The 25,218-nt window shown below is 34.0% G+C and overlaps 1 protein-coding gene across 3 annotated transcripts in view; it reads right to left on the bottom strand.

The window, feature by feature from the left end:
• Positions 1-25,218, bottom strand: part of LOC108761451 (uncharacterized) — a 65,371-nt gene that overhangs the window by 17,643 nt on the left and 22,510 nt on the right. For all 3 annotated transcript variants that reach the window (XM_018508016.1, XM_018508017.1, XM_018508015.1), the window contains exon 2: positions 1,403-2,081. In XM_018508016.1, coding sequence (XP_018363518.1) covers positions 1,403-1,625 — 223 coding nt within the window. In that variant the 5' untranslated portion in view covers positions 1,626-2,081. The remainder of the gene's footprint in view (positions 1-1,402; positions 2,082-25,218) is intronic.

Here is a 25,218-nt window from a genome sequence, read left to right as displayed (position 1 = left end):
CGCGACGTGTATCTATCGTTCTTAATTGCCGCTTATCTGGACGCGTAATTACCGATGATATGAATTAAGTACCGGCCCAATTTTTTCATCATCCGGAACAACTCGATTGAAATGAAAGCGAAATGTCGGCGAATCTGTCGAGTCGATTATTGATAAAATATCGATGTTATTTTTACAAATAATACGGCTTCCGATCTACATAAACATTCACGAACAAATAAACTTTAAGATAAATTCTATGATCCGGGTCTCATATATAATTACTTGAATAATAAATATGAGAAAATATGTAGCTTAATTAATCATGCGACGATGTTGGGATTAATGAGGGGAAGGTTTATTCGTAAACGTATTATTTATCATAAATGATAATGGGTTCAATTTAACATAACTGCTTGCATGATATTTTTTGTGCATTTATAGTTCAATTAATTATATGTAATGTGTTTGCCTTTGGCGATAATGTAACATGCGTAAAAATTTATTACTTCGAGCATACATTTATCCCATCAATTTACTGACTAATTCATATGATGTTAAAACGACGTATTAGTAAATCTATCAAATGACTTCAATATCTATAGGTAATATTAATTTACCTGCAATATTTTTTATCAGTCCAGTCATAATATGAGAAATTTTTTCTTTTTATTTTTGTGAATTATTTACAAATATCCCGGAGTAAAACAATACAAGATACATTAGTCAGTTATCCTTCAATCATCCATAAATCGAAAGAGAGCGATTTTAATAAAAGTATCTAAAAATTTATAGGTGTGTTCCAAAAATTTACATTATGATATTCTCAAAAAACTAATTTTGTAAATTAAAATTAATATTTTATTAATGTTGAACAACAATACGAGTGGAATAATAAAGTAAAAAATTAAACTTTATTTCATACACGGTAAAAACGGTTTAGTTATCTAAAAATAGCTAAAAACTTAGCTATAAACGCAAACTTAAAAATAATTTGGTTGGACCTTCAACATAATTATACAGGAAATACAAGCCTGATGAACAATGCCGCAAAAAATTTAGCATTTTAGTAACCAGCTTGAGCGTCCTACATAATTATTTTAATAGTTCAACAGATTCATGTTCAGATCTATATTTAGCTAAATTTGCAGAATTTTGCTTCAGCAAAAACTATTTTTTTTTTGTACATGAAACAGAGTTTAATCTTTTACTTTATCGTTATTCTACTAATCCAACAATAATAAGACATTAAGGTCAATTTTAATTTTTACAAAGTTGATTTTGAAAATATTACAATGTAAACTTTCAGAACATACCGTAAAACAATATACAATAAAACAATAACATATTTCCTCTTTTTCTTAATTATAAAGTTCTAATCTCTAGTGATCATTTAACAAAATCTGTTTCGATTTTCACTCACCCTTGGCCCATCCGGTCAGCACATTTCCAAGATACGCGACTTTGTAGGAGGGATCGTATTCAGTAATCGACGCGTTGCCTCTGTGCCTCCTCCAGAGCCGACCCAGTCCTCTCTTCAAGGATCTCAGAGTCCTCTGACCGAACTCCTTGCTCGCGCTGGAGGGCTGCACCGTGCCATCGTTCTCGTCGATGGGATCCGCGACGACATCGCCCATCGTCTTCATCCTCGCGTTTGTGTCTTTGCGAATAATTCCTTGAACTTTCGCACTGGTTTCCTAGTTCACGTAAGAAAGTTCACACCTTTCGGCCGAGATCACCGCGCTACATTGTGCCGCCACTTCGTCGTGCTTCGTGTTTTATTCGAGGGAACGAGATATACGATGACGATTGACTTCTTTCCCTTCCGGTCGAATAAAAGGAAACCGTCTTGCGATCGCGGTTGGTGTCGGTGATCGAGAGGGATTGCGAGACTCGTATAAATCGACGGCGTTAAGCTATGTAAGCGACTGTCGATCGATCGTCAGGAACTGTCGTTCGCCACTTCCAAGGCCGTACCTCTCCTCGATCGTTATTTGCGCGCGCGTGGAAAATTCGCGGTTTCGTTCTCTTGTACGACCCCACGTGTCATCTCCTTTCCTTCCGCGTTCCTCCTGCCCGCCGGCAAAGTTTACGATATGTTTCTGAAACAAAACGAAAAATCGTTAATGCAAAGGTCAATTTCCAAGGGGCCGACCGATTATCGACTCCACGAAATAAAAACGGTGTGACTTATATACGTTGGTAAAATACATTTTTTTTTTTTTTTTTTTTCGATATAACGGATCCTCGATCGAAGATGCGCGAAATAAATTGCGGAAACGCTTGGATCGATCGAAATTTATTGGCTCGGCATCCTTTGAACGTGATAATTTTTTTTAAACTGAGCTGTCAAAGCTCAATTTTCGAGAAAGTTTTTGATTGAGGTTGCGCCCAAATAGATATTAACTAAGAAACTTTCTCTCATGCGTTCTCTCTTAATATTCGATCGGAAAAAAGACAAAATGGCAGGAAAATAAATATCAGAGTGTATATAAATAAAATACTCGGGTGCAGGAGTAATTAAAGTAATAAAAACTTGTTTTTACATGTAGATTATCTGCAGGAATTAGAAATTGGTCACAATCAATTGGTTACGATTGAATTTTCAATTTTCTTTTATCGTTTCTAGAATCTTAAGAAAGTTACATTCAAAGTAGAAAGTACTACTTATAAAAATACACATGTGGGAGAAAGTAATGGAACTGATAACGAGTGCAGTGTTCCAAATACGTACGAAAGTAATCATGATTTAGTCGCATGAAGGCTTTTATCGTCTCCATAAAAAATACAAGATAATATATTAAAGGTGCTTGATATTCCCCTCCCCCCACCAAATTCTGAAAACAACGTATAATTATTAGATAATTATCAATAATAAGACGTTGCTGTGATCGATATTAAATCAATTTTTTCCCGTTCATCATGCAACGTTCAAGCGCATAATCAATATTAACAAGAACGAGATTGCCTTTCTTGTGGAAACTGCACCAACGTTGAAAAATTAGTTTTCGCGAAACGTAACGAGCTCGCATGTAGAACGTGCATTGATAAGAATTTAAACGAGGACGAGAGGCAAACTTAAAACGGTTTGGTGAATTTTTAGTACAAGGCTGTTGTGCCTCGTGCTTGTTTTAAGATCGTAGTATACGAGAGTGTGAGTACGCGCGCGTTCGTCCGGTCAATTTATCTCGCCGGAAATTACGGTTTTCACCGGAAATCTTGTGGTCTGCCGCGAGATTTCTCGATCTTCGCTAAAATCCCTGTTTAATAAATCTGTTGTAATAAATTCCATGTTTTACCGCGACGATTAATATTAATAATCAATGAATTAACATGTTCTCTAAAAGTAAATCAGTATATTATTACTGATTTCGGTGCTATACTTATAAATTATGTATCAGCGAATGTTTACTGTTTTTCACTAATAGTACACTAATTCACTTTCACATGATTTTCTGTAGATTCACTTGTAGAAAATTCTAGTCTCTAAAAGTGAATCAGTGTATTATTATACTAAAAAATATTTGCTAATGATTACACTAGTTATAAGTGTGGCACTGAAGTCACTAATTCATTGCACTTTTAGAGAGTACATTAAATTAAGTAATATATAAGTATTAATTATATAGAAAAGTATTCCACTGGATTCTGTATTTCTTAATTATATTAATCATTAGAATGAATATTAAAAAATCAATAAAATTACAAATTTCAGTTTTCTGTGAATAATTATTTTGCGCACTGCTGGAGCACAGCGGTTAGTCGGTCTCAACATTGCGAAAGGCACTCGGGAAAAATATTTCCGGATTCGAATGAATATTTTTCGCTTCTTCTCATGCGTTTCTCTAGTCCTAAAACTGTCTATCATTTGCTAAATATCCTGTATTACGCGGCGCTGCTATGTTGTTTATGAATATTTTTCATAATTGAAACATGTGCGACCAGCGTGGATAATCGTCTAGTATAATCGGTATAGTTATAATGCAGCGACAGGTGAACTCTCGTTGTTTAGACGTGGGACTTGCTGCATTTCTTGCAAAATAACGTGGAAGATAAAAAATTACGACAGCGTTTTCGTAATTCATCGACTACGTAGGAAGTTCTCTCTTAATTATATAAAAAATAAATGTTAGCAGATATAAAAATAATGATATTAAAAGAATATAAAAATAAAAATATTAAGAGAATTAAAAAAAAAATTATTAGTAGAATTCTTTTGCAAAATTATTCCTCAAATTTATTATGTAGTAACATAATAAATCTTGAGATACATCCTATATCCATCAATTAATTACGTAATCACATACGGAGTAAATAAGTAATTATCGCATTTGTATTGTCTGTTTGGCCATTTAATGGTGTTATCGCTAACTTCGAATCTAAGCGAGAAAATTAATGACCTGTGTGCGTGAAGCACACAATGCGCCGTACGATTTTTTTTTCCCATGCAGAACTTTGCAATTAGAAAATATGAATCTTTAAATACGCTCCCAAGAAACATTTTGAAGTCAATGTTGAATTTAAAAAATGAATGTTTTATAAGATTATTTTTATAAAAGTTCTTCCGATGTATGGAGGTAGATTTTATACAAACCACTTTTTTCGTATTAAAGCATGAAAGTACGCGAAATTATCACGGTGCGTGCAGCAGTCGTTATTTGATAAAAAAAATCTCCATTTAAAAACATACAATTTTAGTACTTAAGAAAACAACATACTTATTACACACATATAATTACTGCAATAATGTAAAAACAAATTCATAATTTTTACTTAACGATTATGTAAGTTTTATTAGAGACGTAAATTTTAATAAATATATATAGCATGACTCAATAAGAAAGAAAAAAAGGAAAATATTACGTGCTTTTGTAACACGATTTCATAATTTTAGATTTTAAATATATAAGTCTTCTTTTAAATTAGGTATACAATAGCATTGTTACACTAAAAAAAATGATGTTATACAACAGCATTATTTTAATTAAAAATAATCTTGTTAATTCACAATAATAGTATTAATGAAACAAATAAAATTTTATTGAAACAAGAGTATATAATGTTTTGTTTCATTAATAGTGTTATTGAATTAACAAAATAATTTTCAATTAAAATAATGTTGATATAGCATCTTTGTTTCAGTGTATCTTTTAAAATCTAGCTTGAAAATGTAGTCCACAATGCAGAGATAAAAATAGGTGTTTCGGTCACTGCATTTTTACGCTTGGTAGGTCATAAAAATTTGCAATTTCAAAAAAATCTGCATATAACTCTGCAAATAAACATTATATATTCGCGTGTAACACAATTCTTCGAGGCTTCCGAGATTAATATATTTAAAGATAGCCGGCGGATTTGCATCTGCGTAAGAAGCGAATAGATGACTGCCCTGACGGAGAACAAGTGTGATATACTGGAAATAAATCATCAGAGATTTATTGACCGTTTGTCGTTGTCGCGTAACTGAAAGCGCTTATATGCTCGACGCAAAGCAAACGGTGCATAAAACTGTCCGTCCAATTCACATTGCATGGACTCATCATCGTCGCCGTGCAGATCAAATTGCGTTACGTCAAGACTGACATTGGTCGCCACACCTGCGGTTTGTCCGTCTCGCCCGGTGTTTTGCGTGAATCGCGTACGTGCATCTTGGCGTATGCGGTTCTGTAATTTTGCCGGGTAAAAAATTGCAATACGCCGATAATTGTGACCGATCTTGCTTCCTCGCGCGATCCGGTATGATCCGCGAACGAAGACGTTTAACCCGCGCGGATATTTAACCTCGATGTGTCGTACATTAATTAGAATCACGTAAACAACTTGAGGTCGTTCGGTCAAGGCGTGATGCAATATACAATGTCACAATGGTGTTACAATGAAATATTACGATCTTATAAAAGTCGAATTTAAATTCAAAATTTAATTTACGCACGAAGATAAACGATAATGTATTTCTACATGATATTTTGTAATAATGATAAAAATACAAATGTTTAAATGGTGTAAATTAAAAAAAAAGAAAAAATACAATATATAAGTTACATCACTCTAATTCTGCAGATCGAAACCAAACTACTAATTTTTTAAATTAATTAAATTTTGTAAAATTAAAAAAATATATAATGATACAAAGAGATGTTTATATTACAATTAGTTTAGAGGATTAGTTGGGAGTTAGCTCTTTGCGCGATATATTAAAATATTTAATAAAGATAATCTCTGGACTGTTATATACAATCGTGACAATTTGATTTAATTATTTTTAATTATCACAATTCATACATGATCATTAAATTCATTGTCATTTATATAGAGACGTTATAAAAATCCAAATATTAATGACACATATAATGACTTTAATGAGATTCCGTGTAACTATTATTAATAAATCCTTTTTAATAAATAAAGAGCTTTAATAAATAGCAACAGATTGATAAGATAAAAAATGAACTAATGGAATATTCCACTGACACGCGAATGAAATCGCTCATATTTATGCAAACTCGTCTAAATGTAATTTTTTTGTGAACCTGTCTAATTACGTCTGTATAATAATATCTATGTAATATTTGCTAACATCATAGTTGAATTAGTTATTTATCGAACTATTTTTGTCAAATTTACTTATTATAATAAAACTTCTTTAGTAACGTAAAAAAGAACAATAAAATAAATTATTTTTTTTTAGTCAAAATAAATATATAAATTGACTGAAAACAATATGATTTATTTTGACTAAAAAAAAAATAATAATTTATTTTATTAATTATATTTATTTTATTAATTTATTTTGTTCTTTTTTACGTTACTAAAGAAATTTTATTATAATAAGTAAATTTGACAAAAACAGTTCGATAAATAACTGATGACAATTTTATGACTGATTATGACAATCTTTTTTATTAGCAATTCTGTTACTTTATCTTGTTAAAAATGAGGAATAATGAATATATTTATTATTCCTTATTTTTAACAAGTAACAGAATTGCAAATAAAATAATTTTTTAAACAATAGATCAACAATAATAGATCGCTGACAATTTTTTAAATAAAAAATTGTCAGCGATCGATTAAAAATTAACAGTAATTAATTAAAAAGCTAAACTGCTTCGTTCAGCTTAGATTTCTAAGAACATACGTGAATTTATTGGCTAATTTGATAGGCAAATGTAACCAACATCAGGAATTTATTTTTTCTTCTCAGAATAGTGACAAAAGAGGAGAGCACAAAGAAATTAATTAGTTTATTGCAAATTCCAAGCTATTTCATATATTCATTAGCTTATTGTTCAGTCATATAACAAAATTTATTTTTTCGACTACGAAACGTACACATCGTTCGGGTTGTACAATGATATACCTATTCGTCGGATGATTAATTGCAGAACTTCTAGATTGGAAAAAAAAACCTGTTTCGCAAACACGGGTTGCGACGTTATCACGAGTGATTATACGTGATTATCATACACTTACAATGTCGCGCGGCTAGACACAGCTTGGTCATAACTAAAGTTTCCGCCGATTCATGATGTCGATAATAAACGAAGGTCCTTCTGGATAGTCTGGAGTTTATGCTCGATGCAGGATGTGAGACATTGTAAATTTATCGTACGTTTTTTTACATTCTTTACCAAGCATATTTATGACGTAGCGAGAATTTAATTAAAATCCATAATTTGTTGTGATATCGTAATTATAAATATTATCTTGCTATTGAACATAAAAAGGGTCTATAAAAATAGATTAAGATTGTTTGCATGTGTGTATATAAAGGGAAAAAAAAGTGAATAATCATGTCGAGATTGCTGGGGGGAAATGTGATTATAAATTCACAGGAAAGAAGCCAATAATTGAGAACCTTATTAACATATAGAAAATGTAAATTGCCGATATTTTTTCTCTGCACTGTCATTATTCATGAAGTCTCCTCACGAGACTTCATCAAATTGTGAACAGTTTATGAATCAAGCATTTATCAGTTCATTTCGGCGTCAAATTTTCTACACTCTAAAAATATCAGTGTAAATTTAACATCCATGCAGTGTCTATATAATTCTCACTGTGTTGGTGTAATATATTATCAATATGGTGTGGATTTTAAATGTTTGGTACTTATATCAATCAACACCATTATAGTGTGGATTTAAAATCCATGGTGTTAAATTCACATTATATTAGTGTTAATATTAACACCAATACAGTGAGAAATATAAAACACCGCATACGATTTTAAATTCATACCGTTATTTTTTTAAAGTGTATATAATAATTCCCAAACCACGATAAGTTCTCGCAATCATAAAAAAGAACTTTTCGAATCGCAGCTCCGAAAGTTTTTACTCACAATTAAAAAAAAGTTTCGAAGAGAATTCGCGAATTTAGGTGATCTCGAACGTGCAAAGATTCCACAGGCATAAGTACTTGGCATTGTGAGAAATTAAGAAATATGTGAGAAAAACGAAAAAAAAAATAATGTCGGCAGACAGCCATTGTGAAAGAATTAAAACCATCACACACACACAAAATAACATAACCTGCTTAAGTATAGAATAAGACCGCTGGACCAACGAACATCCGGTATAAAGACGCCATATTGATTTACACGTAATGCTCATTAGTTCAATGGCCTTATGCTATTATAATGAATCAGCGGTGACAAATAAACAAGTCTAAATTATACGCAACGCAAAATAAAATATTATATATATTTATAACATAGTATAAATTTTACATTTATAAAAAAATATTGTTTCTCGGGTGTCATGAGATGTGTAAAAAATCGAATATATAAGATCAATTTCTTTACAACTCCTTTTGATAATATTCTATGTTTTTCCTATTTCCTTATATAAGTACATGTACGTGTGTTACGTATACGTACATAATTGTCTGTTGTACGTACATCATAGCATTTATCATTCCAAAGCAATGTCATCATCATCATTATCACTCAAGAATATAGTACAGTTAATTCAATCCTTTTTTCTGCCTGTAACATCTATGTCCATCGATAGAGATTTAATGTAGGTCGGTTAAACTAATATTAGAAGTTAACCCAAACAGCCACACAAGAATTGGCAAAACATGACGCGCGTGAAAATTTGTAACCAATTAATCTTACCGATGACTTCATATATTGTCGTTTGGTTATTTCAACAATACTTCCGTGTAGGCGGAATAAATAGTTGTGTCATCGTTTCATTTATCATTCTAAAACATTATCGTTATTACTTATGAATATGCCCTGTCCAATTAAAAGTAATTAATACATGCGTACTCTCTAAATCTGAATCAATATAATCACTGATTACTAATGGCATATTTGGCACTGGATAGTCAGTAAAGTTGAACTAAAGAAGAAAGAATGTTTGAGCATTATATAATTAAAATACTGATATTTGCACGTTAATTTCAATCTTCCAATATCATATTCATTTCATTTATGCACTAAAACAAAGTTAGTTAAATCACATAATAAAGATTATCTAGATTAGGGATCTCACATTTCATTCACTGATTACCAGTGGCATACTTAGCACTGATATCAGTGATTATCCACTGATTCAGATTTAGAGAGTAGGCATTATCAACGACGAAGCTCTGATAAATTTCTGCATTAAATATTTGATACAATGTATCGCTCAACTTTTTGAAAAACTGACTATCTACAGAATTCTTTTACCAATAACAGAAAATATATCCTAAATATAAAATATTTAATCAGATTTAAGAATCCAAAAATTTCCGGTGTTATCTTTCTAACTTCGTTGAATACAAGAGAAATTTTAGTCGGATTGCGTTTAAAGAGATTTTTGTAATTTTGATAATAATAATAATTTTATTTTAATTTTGTAATTTATTGAAATAAATTGCAAAATTAAAATAAAATTACTATTACTGTTGTATAAATTGTAATAAACGTATTCTCTTACTGCGACTGTAATGATTCATCCATTTTCAGTCCCACGATCGAAGAAGAAAAAATACACTACTGGATCCATCCTTACTTCGTTATTATGAATCAGTGCCTGAATCACCTGGCCCCACTAGAATTAAACATAGTTCTCTGCTTTTTCACGACTTTCATCACGTCACGTATAATAAACTCGACAAAATCTCACGATCGTTGTCGAACGTCAAATGCGACGAGGGCGACCCAGTGTATCCTATTCTCGCGAAAGTAGCTCGGTTCGGTTGGTCGCGGGCGAATAAACGAAAGAGAGGAGTTGTGGAGACAGAAAGAGAGAAAGAGAGAGAACGAAAGAAAGATATAGATAGAGAGAGAAAAGACGTTTTCGCTGCGGTATTGTTGTGGTGGATCGCGGTACGACGGCTTGCGGAAAAAAGAAACTCAGGGAGGATGAAAGAAAAAGAAAGAATGAGACGAGAAAGAGGGAAGAAATCGAGCATGATGGTCCTTACCGCACCGTTGTGTCGTCCCACGATTGTATGCTAAGGCGATACATAGTGTAGGCTCATGCGTATTATACCTACACTTATGGGAAACTGATTTCTAAATGGCTGCAGTAGGATCGCGGGTGCGCGTGTTGCGAAGTATGACTTACGATTGCAAAATTAACGCGAGTCGATGCCGCGGCTTTTCCGACTAAACGTGAGAGGCGTTCTGCCTAGATGCGCGTCGTCTTCGGATAAATCTGTGCTGTATCTGAGAGAAATCACGACGTTTAGATACCGTGCATTCTTAAATACTCGCGTGTCTGACAATTATGAAGAGCCATACCGGTTACTTTCCTCAAAGAAAACAAACTTGTTAGATCCTCTTCAAATTTAATATTTAGTTACAAAAGATTGACATTTTAATCTCTTCCTCATGAAAAAAAGAGAAACGAATAAAGTTTATAAATTAAATTAATCTCTAATGTAAATGCCTTAGAATTAATATTTTATTTAATATACTATTTAGACTCGGTTTTATATTTTTCGATTAACTCGTGGTTTAGATTTAATCTCAATTAATCTGACGATAATGTAAAAATGGTAGCTATCACTAAATTGACTTTATAGTGGTAACTTTAAATCAATTTAGTAATTACCTAGTTAAAAAAAACTATTTTTACATTATCATCAGGATAAATCTAATCACAGGTTTAAAAAAATTAAATACTGGGTCTTAATATGATATTCGATTTTATTTCAATTTTAAGATATTCATTTATTTTTAATTATCTTTCAGTCATATATCTGGATGATATGGTAATGGTACGATAACAATATCTTAATTAATAGAAAGAAATAGAATGTGCATGTGAAAGTATCTATTTTTTATCGAAAGCAAAACAAAGTATATAGATTACACGAGAAGAGAATGCAGTAAACGGTGTATCGATGATATATAGGTGAATGCAATAAAAACGCGAGTAAGGATACTCTTGTAACGGGCATCCTCGGATCCGTTGGAAGGCCATTGACTCCGAAAAACTTTCGCCGCCGCTTTCATATAAGGCAGACACAAAAGTATAACTTAGACATTACAAAAAAAGTATTCGATTATCGTCTCGGCCAATGAAATTGATAACCTTGTACAAGATAAGTATATGCAAATGCATAACTTTTCTTTTTGTAAAAGACGTCGCATTTTTATTACCAATATAAAGATTAACTTTAATCATGAAATATCGATATTCAGTAGATACCTACAATTGGATTTGAACTTTTAATGTACATCAATTTAATCATGGAATGTAGAGACCCATTAAATATCTATAATTGGATTTGAACTTTTAATGTACATTGAAAATCAAATGACTGCGTTCAGTAGAAAAAGCAGCTATGTAAGATTTTATCTCATTAATCTGTTGTAAGATTTTTTTAATGCAATTGATTTTTGCCCTTAATTCCTTCTAAATGTATAAACCAATCATATTAAAGAATTTTACAAGTTGCAAAGCAGCTTTTTCTGCTGAACGCAGACAATATCCTATTACGCGTCATATACAAACTATTGATTTATTTACACTGGAATTGCGCAGTTGCATTAATTTGGCTATAAATTGCACGTAGCATAAAGATATTTTGATTCACTAAAAAAGAACTAAATTTTAACAAATATTAGTTTGAATAGTTTAGATTAGTTTGAACAATTTGAATAGTTTTAAATATTTATTAAATATAAACACATATTTATTTAATACGAAACCATTAATTTAATTTAACTATAATTTTTTATTGAGTATATAAATATTCCTTCACTATAAATAAATATTTACTTACAATAAGTACTATTCAAAGAAATATGTGTGTTAAGATTCAATAGATCTTTTCAGTGTATAAGAATAAGAACTCGCCGTGAATACCGCACATCTGCATTCGTCGAACGTTAGAATGTTGCGTCTATGGTTATCACTTCACTTGACCGATTTTAGTTCCGGTATTCAAGATTCTGCGCGCTATATGCGAAGTAAGAAACGAAGAAGAAACAGAATGAAAGAGATTGCAATCATGTTCGTGAGATCCGATCCAAGAAATAACTCGCAACTCCGCGGGATCGCGAGGCAACGTCAACCGCGCCAACCCCTCGAAGCTACTAAAAGCCAGGTCTTCGTCTTCGTTCCGCTGTTTGCTTCTCGCGCAGCAGCGGTACAAATCGCCGTATCGTATTGTAAAACCACCGCGGCGCGGTGAATGTGAAATTCGCGAAGACGTTTACGCGGCGTCGACGGATTCCCGACCGACGGTGGCCATCGGCGGCACTCCGCGTCTTCCCAAGGAAGGGAGCGAGGAAGCACGGCTCCCTTCGTCGCCGCATGCCGGGAGACTTTCTCACGCAAAGGGCGTCGTATATAATATATTTGCCTTGTATACCGAATATTTATCTCTCTCTCTTTCTCTATTTTGCGGTGGCAGCGGATCCTAATTGCGATCTCTTACGAGCAACACCGCCCACGAGCGACCGCAGTCATTTAAATTTGTGTCATTACATTCCGCGCGCGCGAGACGGCCGGCGCGAAGGAAGCTACCGGCGCGGCGGCGGTGTGGGACGGTAAAAACCCGGGTGCATTCTCGGTGCAATGCTCCATTCCCGAGACGCCTGTAACAATGGCCGAGGTACATTTCACAGATAATCACTTAATTAATATGGTATGCTTATTAATTGCACCCCTTCACCTGCAAAAACGGGATTATAGATTTGACGCGGAACCAAGTTGTTATTATCCCAAGTTACGCCTGCAATTTTTGTTGCCACATACTTGAAATTGCTCTCGTATCGATCGCTGCTATATCCCGAATTATTCTTGCATACGATCAATACCGCGTTCCACGATTCCAGCAATCGAATTTTCAACCTGTCGTGTATCTCGTGTCTACTGTAATTTTCCTTCGTTTATTACTTTCCATAATCTTGCCGCAAAATTTACATTTAATGTGCCCGAGTGAGCAATGTCCGCACGCAATCAATTGAATGTATTTTATTTATCGATGCAATTTAGCGCGCAGGAAAGATACTGTTCCAAATATTGCGAGGATGTTTCGTAACCAATGTCGTAAAAACATGTGGCAGCACAGAAAGAAAGCTGATAGTTCCAGTTCCTGGAATAGCAATACCAACAAAGGTTTCCATAGGAAATGCTCCCGATGCGGTAATGTGAATGAAATTTGCGCTTACAATAGAGTCGCACTTATACGAGAAGAATGATGTGCTACGTTTCCAGTGCATTAGCATAATTACCTTATAATTAAGTTTGCTATGTGTTACGTAAGTACGTTACGTACAGCGCAAATTGATTGGCACGCATCACGGTTAAAAATCGCCGCGTTTCTCGTTTATCGCATTTTGCCGTCGGTTATTTTACATAGCTGTGATGAATGATGAAATTCAAATGGAAACATACGAAATGACTTTGTTTAACGCAAAACTACTAGAATTCACATTTACAGAATGTAGTGTTGGGATAATTTCTTAAGTTGGGATAATTTCAGCAATTTCGAAGATCATTTAGAATGAAGTAATATATAAATAGCTATGTCTTTCTAATTCAGGGATGGCTAGAAAAATTCAATGGGAGATAAAAATTATAAAAATGGTTAATATGTAATATTGAAATATATTTATAAACATCAAAAGATTTTTGCTTTATTAAGAAGTATCAATCGCTGTAATTTACAGCAAAAAAACAATACAAATTTTACAATTTTTAAAAATTCAAGTTAATATGTAAAATAAATTTTTTAAATAAAAAATTTGGAAATATAAATATTACTAAATTGTATATTAATTTTTTGTTTAATAAGAAAAATAATATAGAATTAAAAATGTTTACTAACAGATCTGATTCGTTATCATTCAATATCTTGTGACAACAATTAATTTATTTGTTACGCCAATTTCTAGTCTGTTACGGTTTTATTTTGAATAAAATTTAAATTGGAAAACACTCTCTTAATCAAAATTAAATTAGAATACAATACACTGAAGGATTTAATAATTGACATGCTTCTTCTCGACATGCGAAATTTAAATATATATGGCCAGTTAAGTGAGTTATTTTAGTAGAGTGACACTTTTGCTCGAATTCTTTTACGTTTTCTTTTAATTATATCTATCTTGACTTTTCACCAAAACATCGAGAAATTCTAAACAACCGGTCGTCCAGCCATTTTGTGAGTAATTTCCGTCTCTCTACAAAATCATCTTTCTGGTCTTCATTAACATGTTCATAATTTTATCTATTTTTTCGACTGCGTTTAACCAATATAACATCACCTGTTAATAGAAAAGATCAGTTTGTACCAGTTTCTTTTCCGGAAAATATTAATTTTTACCACTGGACTTTATTTAAAAAATGTGGAATTTTGCTAATCTCGATTCTAGTTTTACAAGATTTATGTCGTTGTTACTATACAAAGCAATGTATCTGAGTTGCATAAATTGATATTAATAAAGTAGAAAAACAGGGCTATCAAAACTGCAACACGTTCTGGAAATATTCTTTTAACCTTCAGGCGGCCGGGCTTTTTTTTTTATCTAAAAAAGTCCACTTTTGCTAAATATTCTCATATAAGTGCAGCCCAATGATCAACTGATTGTGTCTGTCATTGGGTGACACCATATGGTGCCAGTCGTTAACAGTTATGAAAAATTTTTTCTTTTTAAATCAGGAAATATGGGTACCTGGGGGTTTTCGAGGTCGCTAAAAACTTTTCTGACCATCCTAGGCTCTGAAAAACCTCTGATATAAATCAGAAATCAACGTTTATTCACCTAATTTTTCAATGTTACATAGTTAAATTCGATAAAATAAAACGCCATATATACATCATATATATATATATATATATATCATATATACATAATATACGGTATGGTTCCATACATATATATTTAAATACATTTTATACAATCAAAATTGATGACACCACATGGTGCCATCCCGGCCGCCTGGAGGTTAAAAATACTCCACTTGCGTGTGAACGACGTGTTTTGAATTTGCAGTTTTATGAATCAAATATACCGCTCTTTTCACACTTAAAAAAATTCGGGAATTTTACTCGTTACCAAACACTTCTTATCCTCTCAATTGCACAAAGAATATCAATATCTCTGTGTGATATTCATGGATAGAAAAGTATATACCTTCAAATTAGTCAAAAGAATTTGCAGATGAAATTAAACTCAGAGATATTCTGTACACGACAATTCTGTTTATTTGCGGAGTAACGACGTAAAGACAATTCATTGATTCAAGAATCTAAAGAGACACGAGGTCTATAACACGTTATCACTTTCAACGGCCTGGATTCAGTGGATCACACGATTAATACCGACGCGAAGAACCGTATCGCTGCAGAGACCGCAAAAAAAATCACAACCACTTTCTACAACGTCCCGGTTACAGTCATGGTATATTTCGACGAGTCTGCCATAACGATCGTACCGCTTGGCGATCATCGTCCCGCTAACCACGAGTGGAATCGAGACGACGATTGCAAGGGAAGCTCGCAGAGAAACTCGTTCGAGAAGCATTAAAATTTAACATCAACATCGTCATCGTCGTTGTCGTACTTAGTTATCATCGTATATCTACGCAAAATATTTGCCAATCATTGCTCTCGTCGCGCCGATCGATCGTAAAGATTCGAAGGCGACGACGTGAAATGAACAACGCTAAACACTCAAAGACTGTTTTTTTTTTTTTTTAAATTCATGAATATCTCCAATTGCCGACGTCTCGTTGCCGTGCATAATTTCGAAGCTCATTAAAGACCTCCGCCTTTACGCTGATCGGTCATTTTTTTTCTATGCCTTGACATTCCGCGCGAAATTACACGCTCGCGTATAGAACGACGTCGATCACGGCGATCGTCTCGATGATTATATGAATGAAGCATTCGTAGCGCAGCTAGCTGGATAAACGCAGTCGAAGATTGCGCGAAAAACGCAGGCGTCTTCTCTCGTCACGAAACCCCGCCGGTACCTTCGGTTGCAGCTTAGCTTCCTATCCTTGAACCTCCGAGGAAAGATAAAGCAGGTACGTACGCACACGCGTACGCCGCGTATACAGGTACCTATATACATACATACATGCGTACGTCGGGAGAAAGAGAGAACCGGGTGTGGCTGGTGTATCGGTGACTGGCCGCGATGGAACGGAAAGAGACGGTGAATGTCAAGTGTGTCACGCGAGTGAAACGTTTGCTTGTGATGCGGTTTATTGCGGCGCGCGATTGTGTGCCAATCCAACTCTGTGCGCGCGAGTGGAGGCTTCGGAAGTGATTATGTGTACAGGGACTGCTGCCGCTGCTGCTGCTGGGTTACTGTCTGCTGTAAACCCGTCGCGACGCCCGTTGCTGCATGCGACGCGTTTTATTGGCGCTAATAATTGTGGCCGTCTATACTCAAAGGAAGGCTACTCGCGCGTCACTCGCGAGGGTCGTTAAGCGACAGATCGACCAAACTTGCAATACTGGCCGCAATGATAATCAAGCGAGCGCTTCTTCTATGATGATCTTCTTGAGGAAGGTCAGGGAAGGTAATCATACAGGAGTATTATCCCAAGAATAGACTTGGAGAACGCGCAGAATGTGTTCGAGTAAGTTTTAAAGCCGTTTTCTATAGTCACATGAATAAAATCATTTTACACGTAATATCAATTAATATAAAAGTAGTTATGCTACGTGTTCTGTATTATGAGATGATCGATAAATACGATGATAAAAAAGTCTGGCCACAAGTTTTGTGTGTTTATCGAATTATTACTCGGACAATAAGCTAATGTTATTTGTCAGCCTTTTAATGCTAAACGATGTGTCATTAAAGACATCATTTTGACGACGGAATGGGTGATTTCCGTTTGGTAACCCAAGTCGACAAGTGTCGTTTTATCCTTACTTATTCACTGAACGGCAAGAAAGATGGAATGATATTTGTGTTGACTTGTGTCACTAAATGGAAAGCACTCGATGACAAATAACATCAATTTGCTAATTGCTACCGCCGGTGTGAAGTTGGCACCCCATTGTGAAAAAGTTTTAACAATAGTTTCGCTACTTATAGGCCGGAACTATCGCTGAAACCTATCAGGAACTGTAGAACTCTTCGAGAACTTTAGAATTTCGTGACAAAAATTAATTTTTGCCACGCGAAGTTGGCACCCCATTTATAAAATTTTTCTTTTTAGCTAAATCAGTGGAACTATTGTTAAAACTTAGCAGGAACTGTAGAACTATTGTGGATGCAAACGGAACTATGCATGAAATATCGATTTTTTCAAAATGAGGTGCCAACTTCACACCGGCATTGCTACCTGAGTGGCAGCAACGTACACTTAAAAAAACCCTGGAGTGTTATATCTTATTGAATACTAAAAAAAATTTTGCAAAGATTTCAAAACAAACTCTGAAGTGTAAGTTACACCTTATTGAATACTAAAAAGACTACACCAAAAGATTTTCATTGAATGATGAACTGAAGACCACTCTATTCCACTGCCCGGGAAAATGTATTCATGGAAAGATGCCAGGTAACAAACAATCATTTGTCATCATTTTGACGCTAAAATGACAAATAACGTCAGCTTACTACCAGCAGGCCTATTCTGTAACTCTCCACGCAAATTTCGTTCTCATTATAACGCTGCTGCGCAGCTCTTCATGTTAACAAAGCTGCGCAGCAGCGTTATAATGATAACGAAATTTGCGTTGAGAATTACAGAATAGGTCTGCAGGACAGTAACATATATTAAGAAAAACTTTGAAGTGTTAGTTACACCTTATTAAATAATAGAAAGATTCAAAGAATCAAAAGATTTTCAGCGCGAAACAGAAAACCGCTTTATTGGCTACTTAAGCGAATCTATCCGTGGAAAAATGTCGTGGAAAAATGACCATTGTCAATGTGAAACATCTTAAAGCTTATATCAAAGTTGAAAGTGCCATTGTGAATGCTAGTTTTTGATATTTAACAAGATATCTAACATTCTAGAATTTGTTTTAGATACAGATCTAAAAATAATTTTGTTGGATTATTAAAATAGTTATGTAAAAGAAACTCAAGAGAATGATAAACAATGCTGCGAAAAGTTTCAACATTTTAGCAACCAATTTAAGCGTCCTACATACCTAATTATTTTGATAATTTAACTATTTATATATATACAATAGTTTTGATAGTTTCAATTATTTAGCTAAAACTTTTAGATACTTTAACACACAGATACATACAATCGTTTCTTCGTGTGTATAAGATAAAAATCAAAAGAAAGCGCATCAAACAAGTATATGAAGTATGAAATTTACACTTAACGGCATTACTCGACAATCGTCGAAAAACGATTGTTGCAAGAAATCGATCGAATTCCATAAGAGTCAGAAACGATAAACGCTCAAGGAGAACAGGAAGGCAATTAGATCATGTCTATTCGTTTCAAATGACTAACTACGTAGTAAAACAAGCGTCTCTCTCTCTCTCTCTATCTATCTATTTTTTCTCTCTGCAAGAATATAAAACGGAAGTGCAGTCGCAAAAAAACAACGGAAAAGGCACGACACAAATATTTAAAAAGGATTGTAGGTGCTAAAGTCGTGACTAAAATTGCTTAATACTTTTCCGGTTGTCGCCTGCACCTGCAGGATACGCTATTCACATTTCCTCTTCGTTTTCGCACCTGACAGGAAAACGACAAAAACCCATTAGTATTCAGTTATCTTGCCGTAAAAAAAGTCCCATCCCAGTACGCTCTTAAATAAGCAAACTGTCATAATCGAAAAATCTGCGGTCAAGAATATAAACATCAAAAATAATCCGACTTAAAATTTGAGATGCATTCCCCTACGACCATATTTTCTTAGCGAAAATAACAAACGAATCTGAAAATTTTAAGACTTTATTCTTTAATATTTCCAAACTAGTTTATGAGTTTCACAGGTAAAACACAAGTTATCATAACGTTAAAATACCTGCAAATTTAATTATCAAAAATCACTTTTTAATCAATCATGATTCATTTTGATGTCATTTTGACGTTATTGTGACTTTGTTATATTTGAGCTAATATTGCCTTTGCATGAAATTAAATTTGTCGATTATTTGCATAGATAGCGTAATTTTTCAATTTTAAACGACTTAGGGTTGTTCCATCTTCAGATAAACTATGTGATAATTTACCTATTAGGTAAACAAAAGAGTAAAAGAGTAAGAGCATAAGAGAGTAAGAGAGTGAGTTGAAGTTTAAAAGGTGGAACACAACCCAGCCTTAGAAATGAATATCTGTTTTGCTCCAAGAGGGAAGTGCCTTAAGGGATGCAGCGCAAAAATTGAAACTATGTGAATATGAAAGCACATCAATAACGCATTGTTATATAATTTATTCATTAAGATTTGGTTAAGTGGGGGAGTCCAACTAGGCAGACGTGACACTAAATATTGGAATGTCATAATAGAAAGGAAAATTGAATTTAAAAAAAAATAAAGAAATCTAAAAGATAGCTATCTGAAATAAAGGACTGTTCTTTTGTTATATAATTTATTCATTAAGATTTGGTTAAGTGGGGGAGTCCAACTAGGCAGACGTGACATTAAATATTGGAATGTCATAATAGAAAGGAAAATTGAATTTAAAAAAAATAAAGAAATCTAAAAGATAGCTATCTGAAATAAAGGACTGTTCCTTACAATAAAGGACGTATGATCATCGTATATATTCCGCAACATGGAAAATACGATATCCGGCACGAGACTTACGGTATTCGCCTTTTACGAAGAGAAATATTCCGCATCTAAGAACGAATCCGCGAAGACGCGAGGTCCCTAACTCTACGGATCGTTTCGAAATAATAGTCTATAACTGGGTAATCATATATTCCATAAAATAAGCACGCGCGGGTAGAAGACTCGTTACGCTCAGCATTGGCACAGGTCGGAATAAAACCGAAGGGCACAACGTCATGCGAGCCGCTCGCACATCGCGCGATCGGAAAAATCCATAATTCGACGTTCCGTTGCGCCGCTCGGATTACGTACTTCCTTGCATGCCATTTCCAGCTACCTGAGTTTCGTCTTCCAAGGGGCATTTCCAACACTGTATTGATACATTCGTATTTCTTACTGAAATTAACTCTGACGCGATAAATATACGTTCTGGCTGTATTATTTTTTTTCTCGTTATCTTTTTGGCGCAAACTCACCATGAATATCTTTCTGCTGACATGCGAATTGTCAGCGTATTTCGTACGATCTTTGAAGAGTTAATAACGAGTTGAATTATATATGCATTTCATTATCGCCGCCACTAAATTTATCGATTATTAGAGTGGGCTACGACAAAGAGGAATTAATCGTTAATGAGCCAATTCAAGCTTTTACGACAATCCTAAATATCAGTTTTATTTCATGAGCATTCGAGGTAAATCAAGAAATGGTGACACATTAATGACTTATGATTTCATTTTTTTTGTCAACGAATTGCAGACAATTAATCGCTGTTCTAAAAAAGATAATTTGAAACATCCGATAATAAAAAACAATTAATTTACCTTTTTAACACAGTTTATAATGTATCAGTCTATAATGTTTATATCTCTATGCATATAATAAAAATAAAAAAAAATTTTTTTAAATGAAACTTGACATACGTGAAGACATTTTATTATATTTAGATATATTTGCATTGATTAGAACCTTCTATACATTTTAAAATTGGTTTGTTTTAGCTCATAGCTCTTCTTATTTTAATTTCTTTTATTTTAATCTCTTGAGCTATTCTTTATTATGTATCTTTCTATACATAATGTATATTTTAATATTTTTACATATAATTGCTTTTTATGATAATAAAAAGCCCCTTTCTATGAATGTATTTATATATTTTCACATAATCGCATGATAATATAAAAATTAAAACTTTTTACATAAACTTGAAAATTGTGTATAAAAACTTTAATATTATAATATATTTACATTTATTAAAATTAATTCCCTTATATACATATTTATAGTTTTAAGATTGCTCGAAATCAACATTCTCTTTGTTGAACAAACACAAATAAAAAAATATATGCCTACGCGCATATTTTGTTTCATTATCGATCTCAAGTCAGTGAACCAAAGCTTCTCAATAACGAGCAGAATGAGCGAATTAAAATTCACAAGTGATTTGCATAAAGGAATACACACGTAGCCGTGTAAGAGCCAACGGTAAAGCTGTATTTCGACCGATCGTGTTAACCGGGCGCGGCAACGAAACTGTTACGAGTTGACACGGCAGTCTAACGAGACTTTCACGTCAATATTCTGGCGGAGGCCGAGCCTTGCGGCCTTTTCCTTCGACAGCGGAATTTTTGCATCCCTCGGATTTCGTATCGCCGCGGAGAGAAGAGAAGTAGCGGGAATACACACACACGCGTGCGTGCGTAAAGTCGCGCACTGCTGGTGTCGGTCTACCGTAAACTTGACTTTACGAGCGATGCGACGTACCTGGTGCCCGGCGAGAGCCGGGGAGAGCTGGCTGCTTGCACGCGGCTTGCTTTTTCGCGGTTACCTCTGCATTTTGTTTCGTCTCGCCGGCGTAACGGTCCGCCGTCGTCGTTGCGCGATACCGCTCGGGCACGATCTCTCGCAAGCCGCTGGCGAGAGATTAAAAAGTTTGTAAAACACTGCACCGGAGGTTCTCCGTCTTCTCGAATGGAAATTGTTGATTCGAGAAACGAAAAGAGAAGTAAAATTAATGTATGCACCTCCCACCCATTAGATTAAGGTAATCAACTCCTTAAGAAGGGAAAGAGACATTTAAAAAATTTAATATTAACTGTCGTAATTAAATTTTAATAGATAAATATTTTTTTAATAATTGTTAATGAAGTATATAAACAACGTTATTATTATACTTGTAAATAACTAGTACTTAATTATAATGTATAATATTATATGAGATTATAACGAATCACATCAATAAAATAATCATATTTTATTTTGTAAAATTGTTTACTTGTTTATTGAATGTATATTTTATAAAAAATATTTAAATTTTTAAATAAAAAAATCATTAAAAAATTTTCTTTACATGTTAGTTGAAAATTATATTTTACACTTATTATTTTTAAAAAGGAACAATTCATAATCATGTTAATCCCTTGATTTGGGATAAAATTTGGAACGTGTTGTAAAGTAAGATAAAGAATTAAAATTTGAGACTATTAAATAAATTTTTACTATTCTTTCTCCTCCTAATTTAGGACGGTTAGTCACCTTACATTAGATGATTAATTAAGAGAAATGCATTCTGTAGCAGTATTAATTCCTAGATGTGCATGTCGCACAAATGTAAAAAGATTGTTACATTCATCTTATATCTAGGAATTAATTAAGAATTTAATTAGAGACGTTATTGATCTCAAGCAAAATTCGACGTTAATTTTTATAAAAAAATGTATTATGAGAACATATATGCTGTATTTCCTTTTACTTTTAGATGTAATGTACACTGCAAAAAAATGTCTGGTTGAATTAATTGGAATTCTGGTTGAATTAATTGGAATTCTGGTTGAATCTATTATAATTTTGTTGCAGAGTCGTGTGTGTGTTGATAACCAGAATTCTGATTGATATCAGAATTTTTTGATTGATATCAGAATTTTTCGTTTTCCATTTTCAACCAGATATTTTTTCCGGTGCGTGTTCTATCTTCTCTCTAAAATCTTTAGAATGGAATCTAACTCTAAAGAGTGAAATCTCATTCTTAAAAATTGACAACTGAGCCACTCCTTTTCAACTGACTCGATTATCAGTCTTTAGAAATAGATTTCACTCCAAAGATTCGAGGTAATTTAATTTAATTTAATTCAATTTAATTTGATTAAATATACATTGTTATGCTGAAAATTATTTTGCTACTGATCTTGATAAAATCTTGCTTTTGTATGATTTCTCATTCCTAACAATAGTTTCGAAAGTCAAATCGCGCGTTATTAGCTTTCTCGCTTTGAAATTTCATGACACAGACGCATCTCGACTACGCGTTGTTTGTATGCGGAAGTGCATAAAGTACAACGCGTATTCTAAAATATTCCGCGGGTTTCTCGCTGGCACGGTTTCACTCGTTTCTGCGGAAACGCGATTCTCTCTTCTTCCTTCTTTTTTTTTTTTGCTTAAGATACAACGAATTCTATGCAAATTTTACGCAGCGTCGTCCACTTAATGCCACGCGCCAATTGTTCGCTTTCGCGATTAATTACTACGTTCGCGCGCAAACTGTGACGTAATCCGCGAATCATCTGGATGGAACTTCCGGAATGCGGCAGATTATTCCGCGAGCGTACTTCCGTATGCGTTCCGCGTAACGAAGCGTTGCGAGACGTCCATCCACAATTCGTCGACGTATTCGTGGAGTTCTGGTTGTAAGAATAAATTTAGGCCCCCCCCCCCCTCTCCCCCTCCCCCATTGCGTCAAGGGGGCATTAAAGTTATCGCCTCTCAAAGAAATTGTGAAACCTTGGTGATTGTACATGTATTTTAGAATATATTACTTCCTTTGGAACCATAATTTCTCGAAACAATTTAAAGTTTACTGTCTATTGCCGGTTTTATCACTGTTTTGCTATTTGTGGTTTCGCAATTGCTAGTGGTTACATCAACAGACCTCTAATGCTATAGTGCAATTAAACAGCACGAAATGTGTTCCTTTAAATTCGAGATATTTGAAATGAGGTAAAACTAATGAATTAATGAATAAATACGTAGATGTAGGAGGAAATGCCAATGTGATGCCAATGTGAATAAAATTAATAACTACTTTCAAAATTTTTTTTCCCATCAATTCAGAGAATCTAATAGCGAATTCGATTGGGCGCACTCAGTGCATCCGCACTGAGTGCACATTACAGCCATTGTACACAAAATAACGTAAAGATATGTTTATACGTAAACATATAAATCGATTAAATCCTAAACTACTCAATACATTTTATTGTACTATTAGGTAAAATATGTATTTTATAATTCGAAATATTTGCATTTCATTTTTATACTCAAATTAAATCAGTGTACAACGACTTTAATATGCACTAGTGCGCACTAGTTCTTTCAAACGAATTTGCCATAAGTTTATCTAAGAAGCTGTCGCTAAAATTCGTAGTTATTGATTATGGCGTATAAATAAAACCTTAAGTTTACTTTACGTAAAAAGGTGTAGTAAAGAGGAAGTTGGTCTATGTAAATCAACCTTGACATTCGGCTTTAAATCGCCTTAGCTATTTTATGACAGATAGCCATAGATGTAAGGCAGATATAAAAAGTTGCGTCGTTTATGACCACGAGCCATAACGGCACTTAACGACTCGATTCTACGACTAATCGGTAGACTGACAATGAAAATTAAGTACGACGGCGATTGGCACCTAATTAGATAAATTCATGTAGTCGCTCATACGTGCCTGTAGCATTACAGTGATCGAGACACACCGCGAGTCATTAAGTTGCCACTGATTCGCCAGCAGGACTCGGCGCACTTCCTTGTGGTTTCGCTGATTATTTCTCCCGGTGGTAATTTCGAAAAGTGTCTGACTCGCGCGACTTGTCCAAAGTGGCAGTTGTTAATCGTGTGTCTCTCTCGCAGTCCCTAATTTTCTCGTTAACGTATATTGTACTGGCCGCATCGCGTCATTATTATTATTTTTCTCGTGTTTTACAAGAAGGATTTACAACTCCCGTGCAAAACAAATCGCAAATATATAGGGATTATATTTTTTGTCACGTATATTTATTGATTTTGATTTTACGCGAGTGGTAGG

The sequence above is a fragment of the Trachymyrmex cornetzi genome, unplaced genomic scaffold (assembly GCF_001594075.2).
Source record: "Trachymyrmex cornetzi isolate Tcor2-1 unplaced genomic scaffold, Tcor1.1 scaffold248, whole genome shotgun sequence".
In the NCBI taxonomy this organism is placed as follows: domain Eukaryota; kingdom Metazoa; phylum Arthropoda; class Insecta; order Hymenoptera; family Formicidae; genus Trachymyrmex; species Trachymyrmex cornetzi.
The sequence above is the reverse complement of the archived record's forward strand: the minus strand, read 5'-3'. Positions and strand labels throughout refer to the sequence as shown.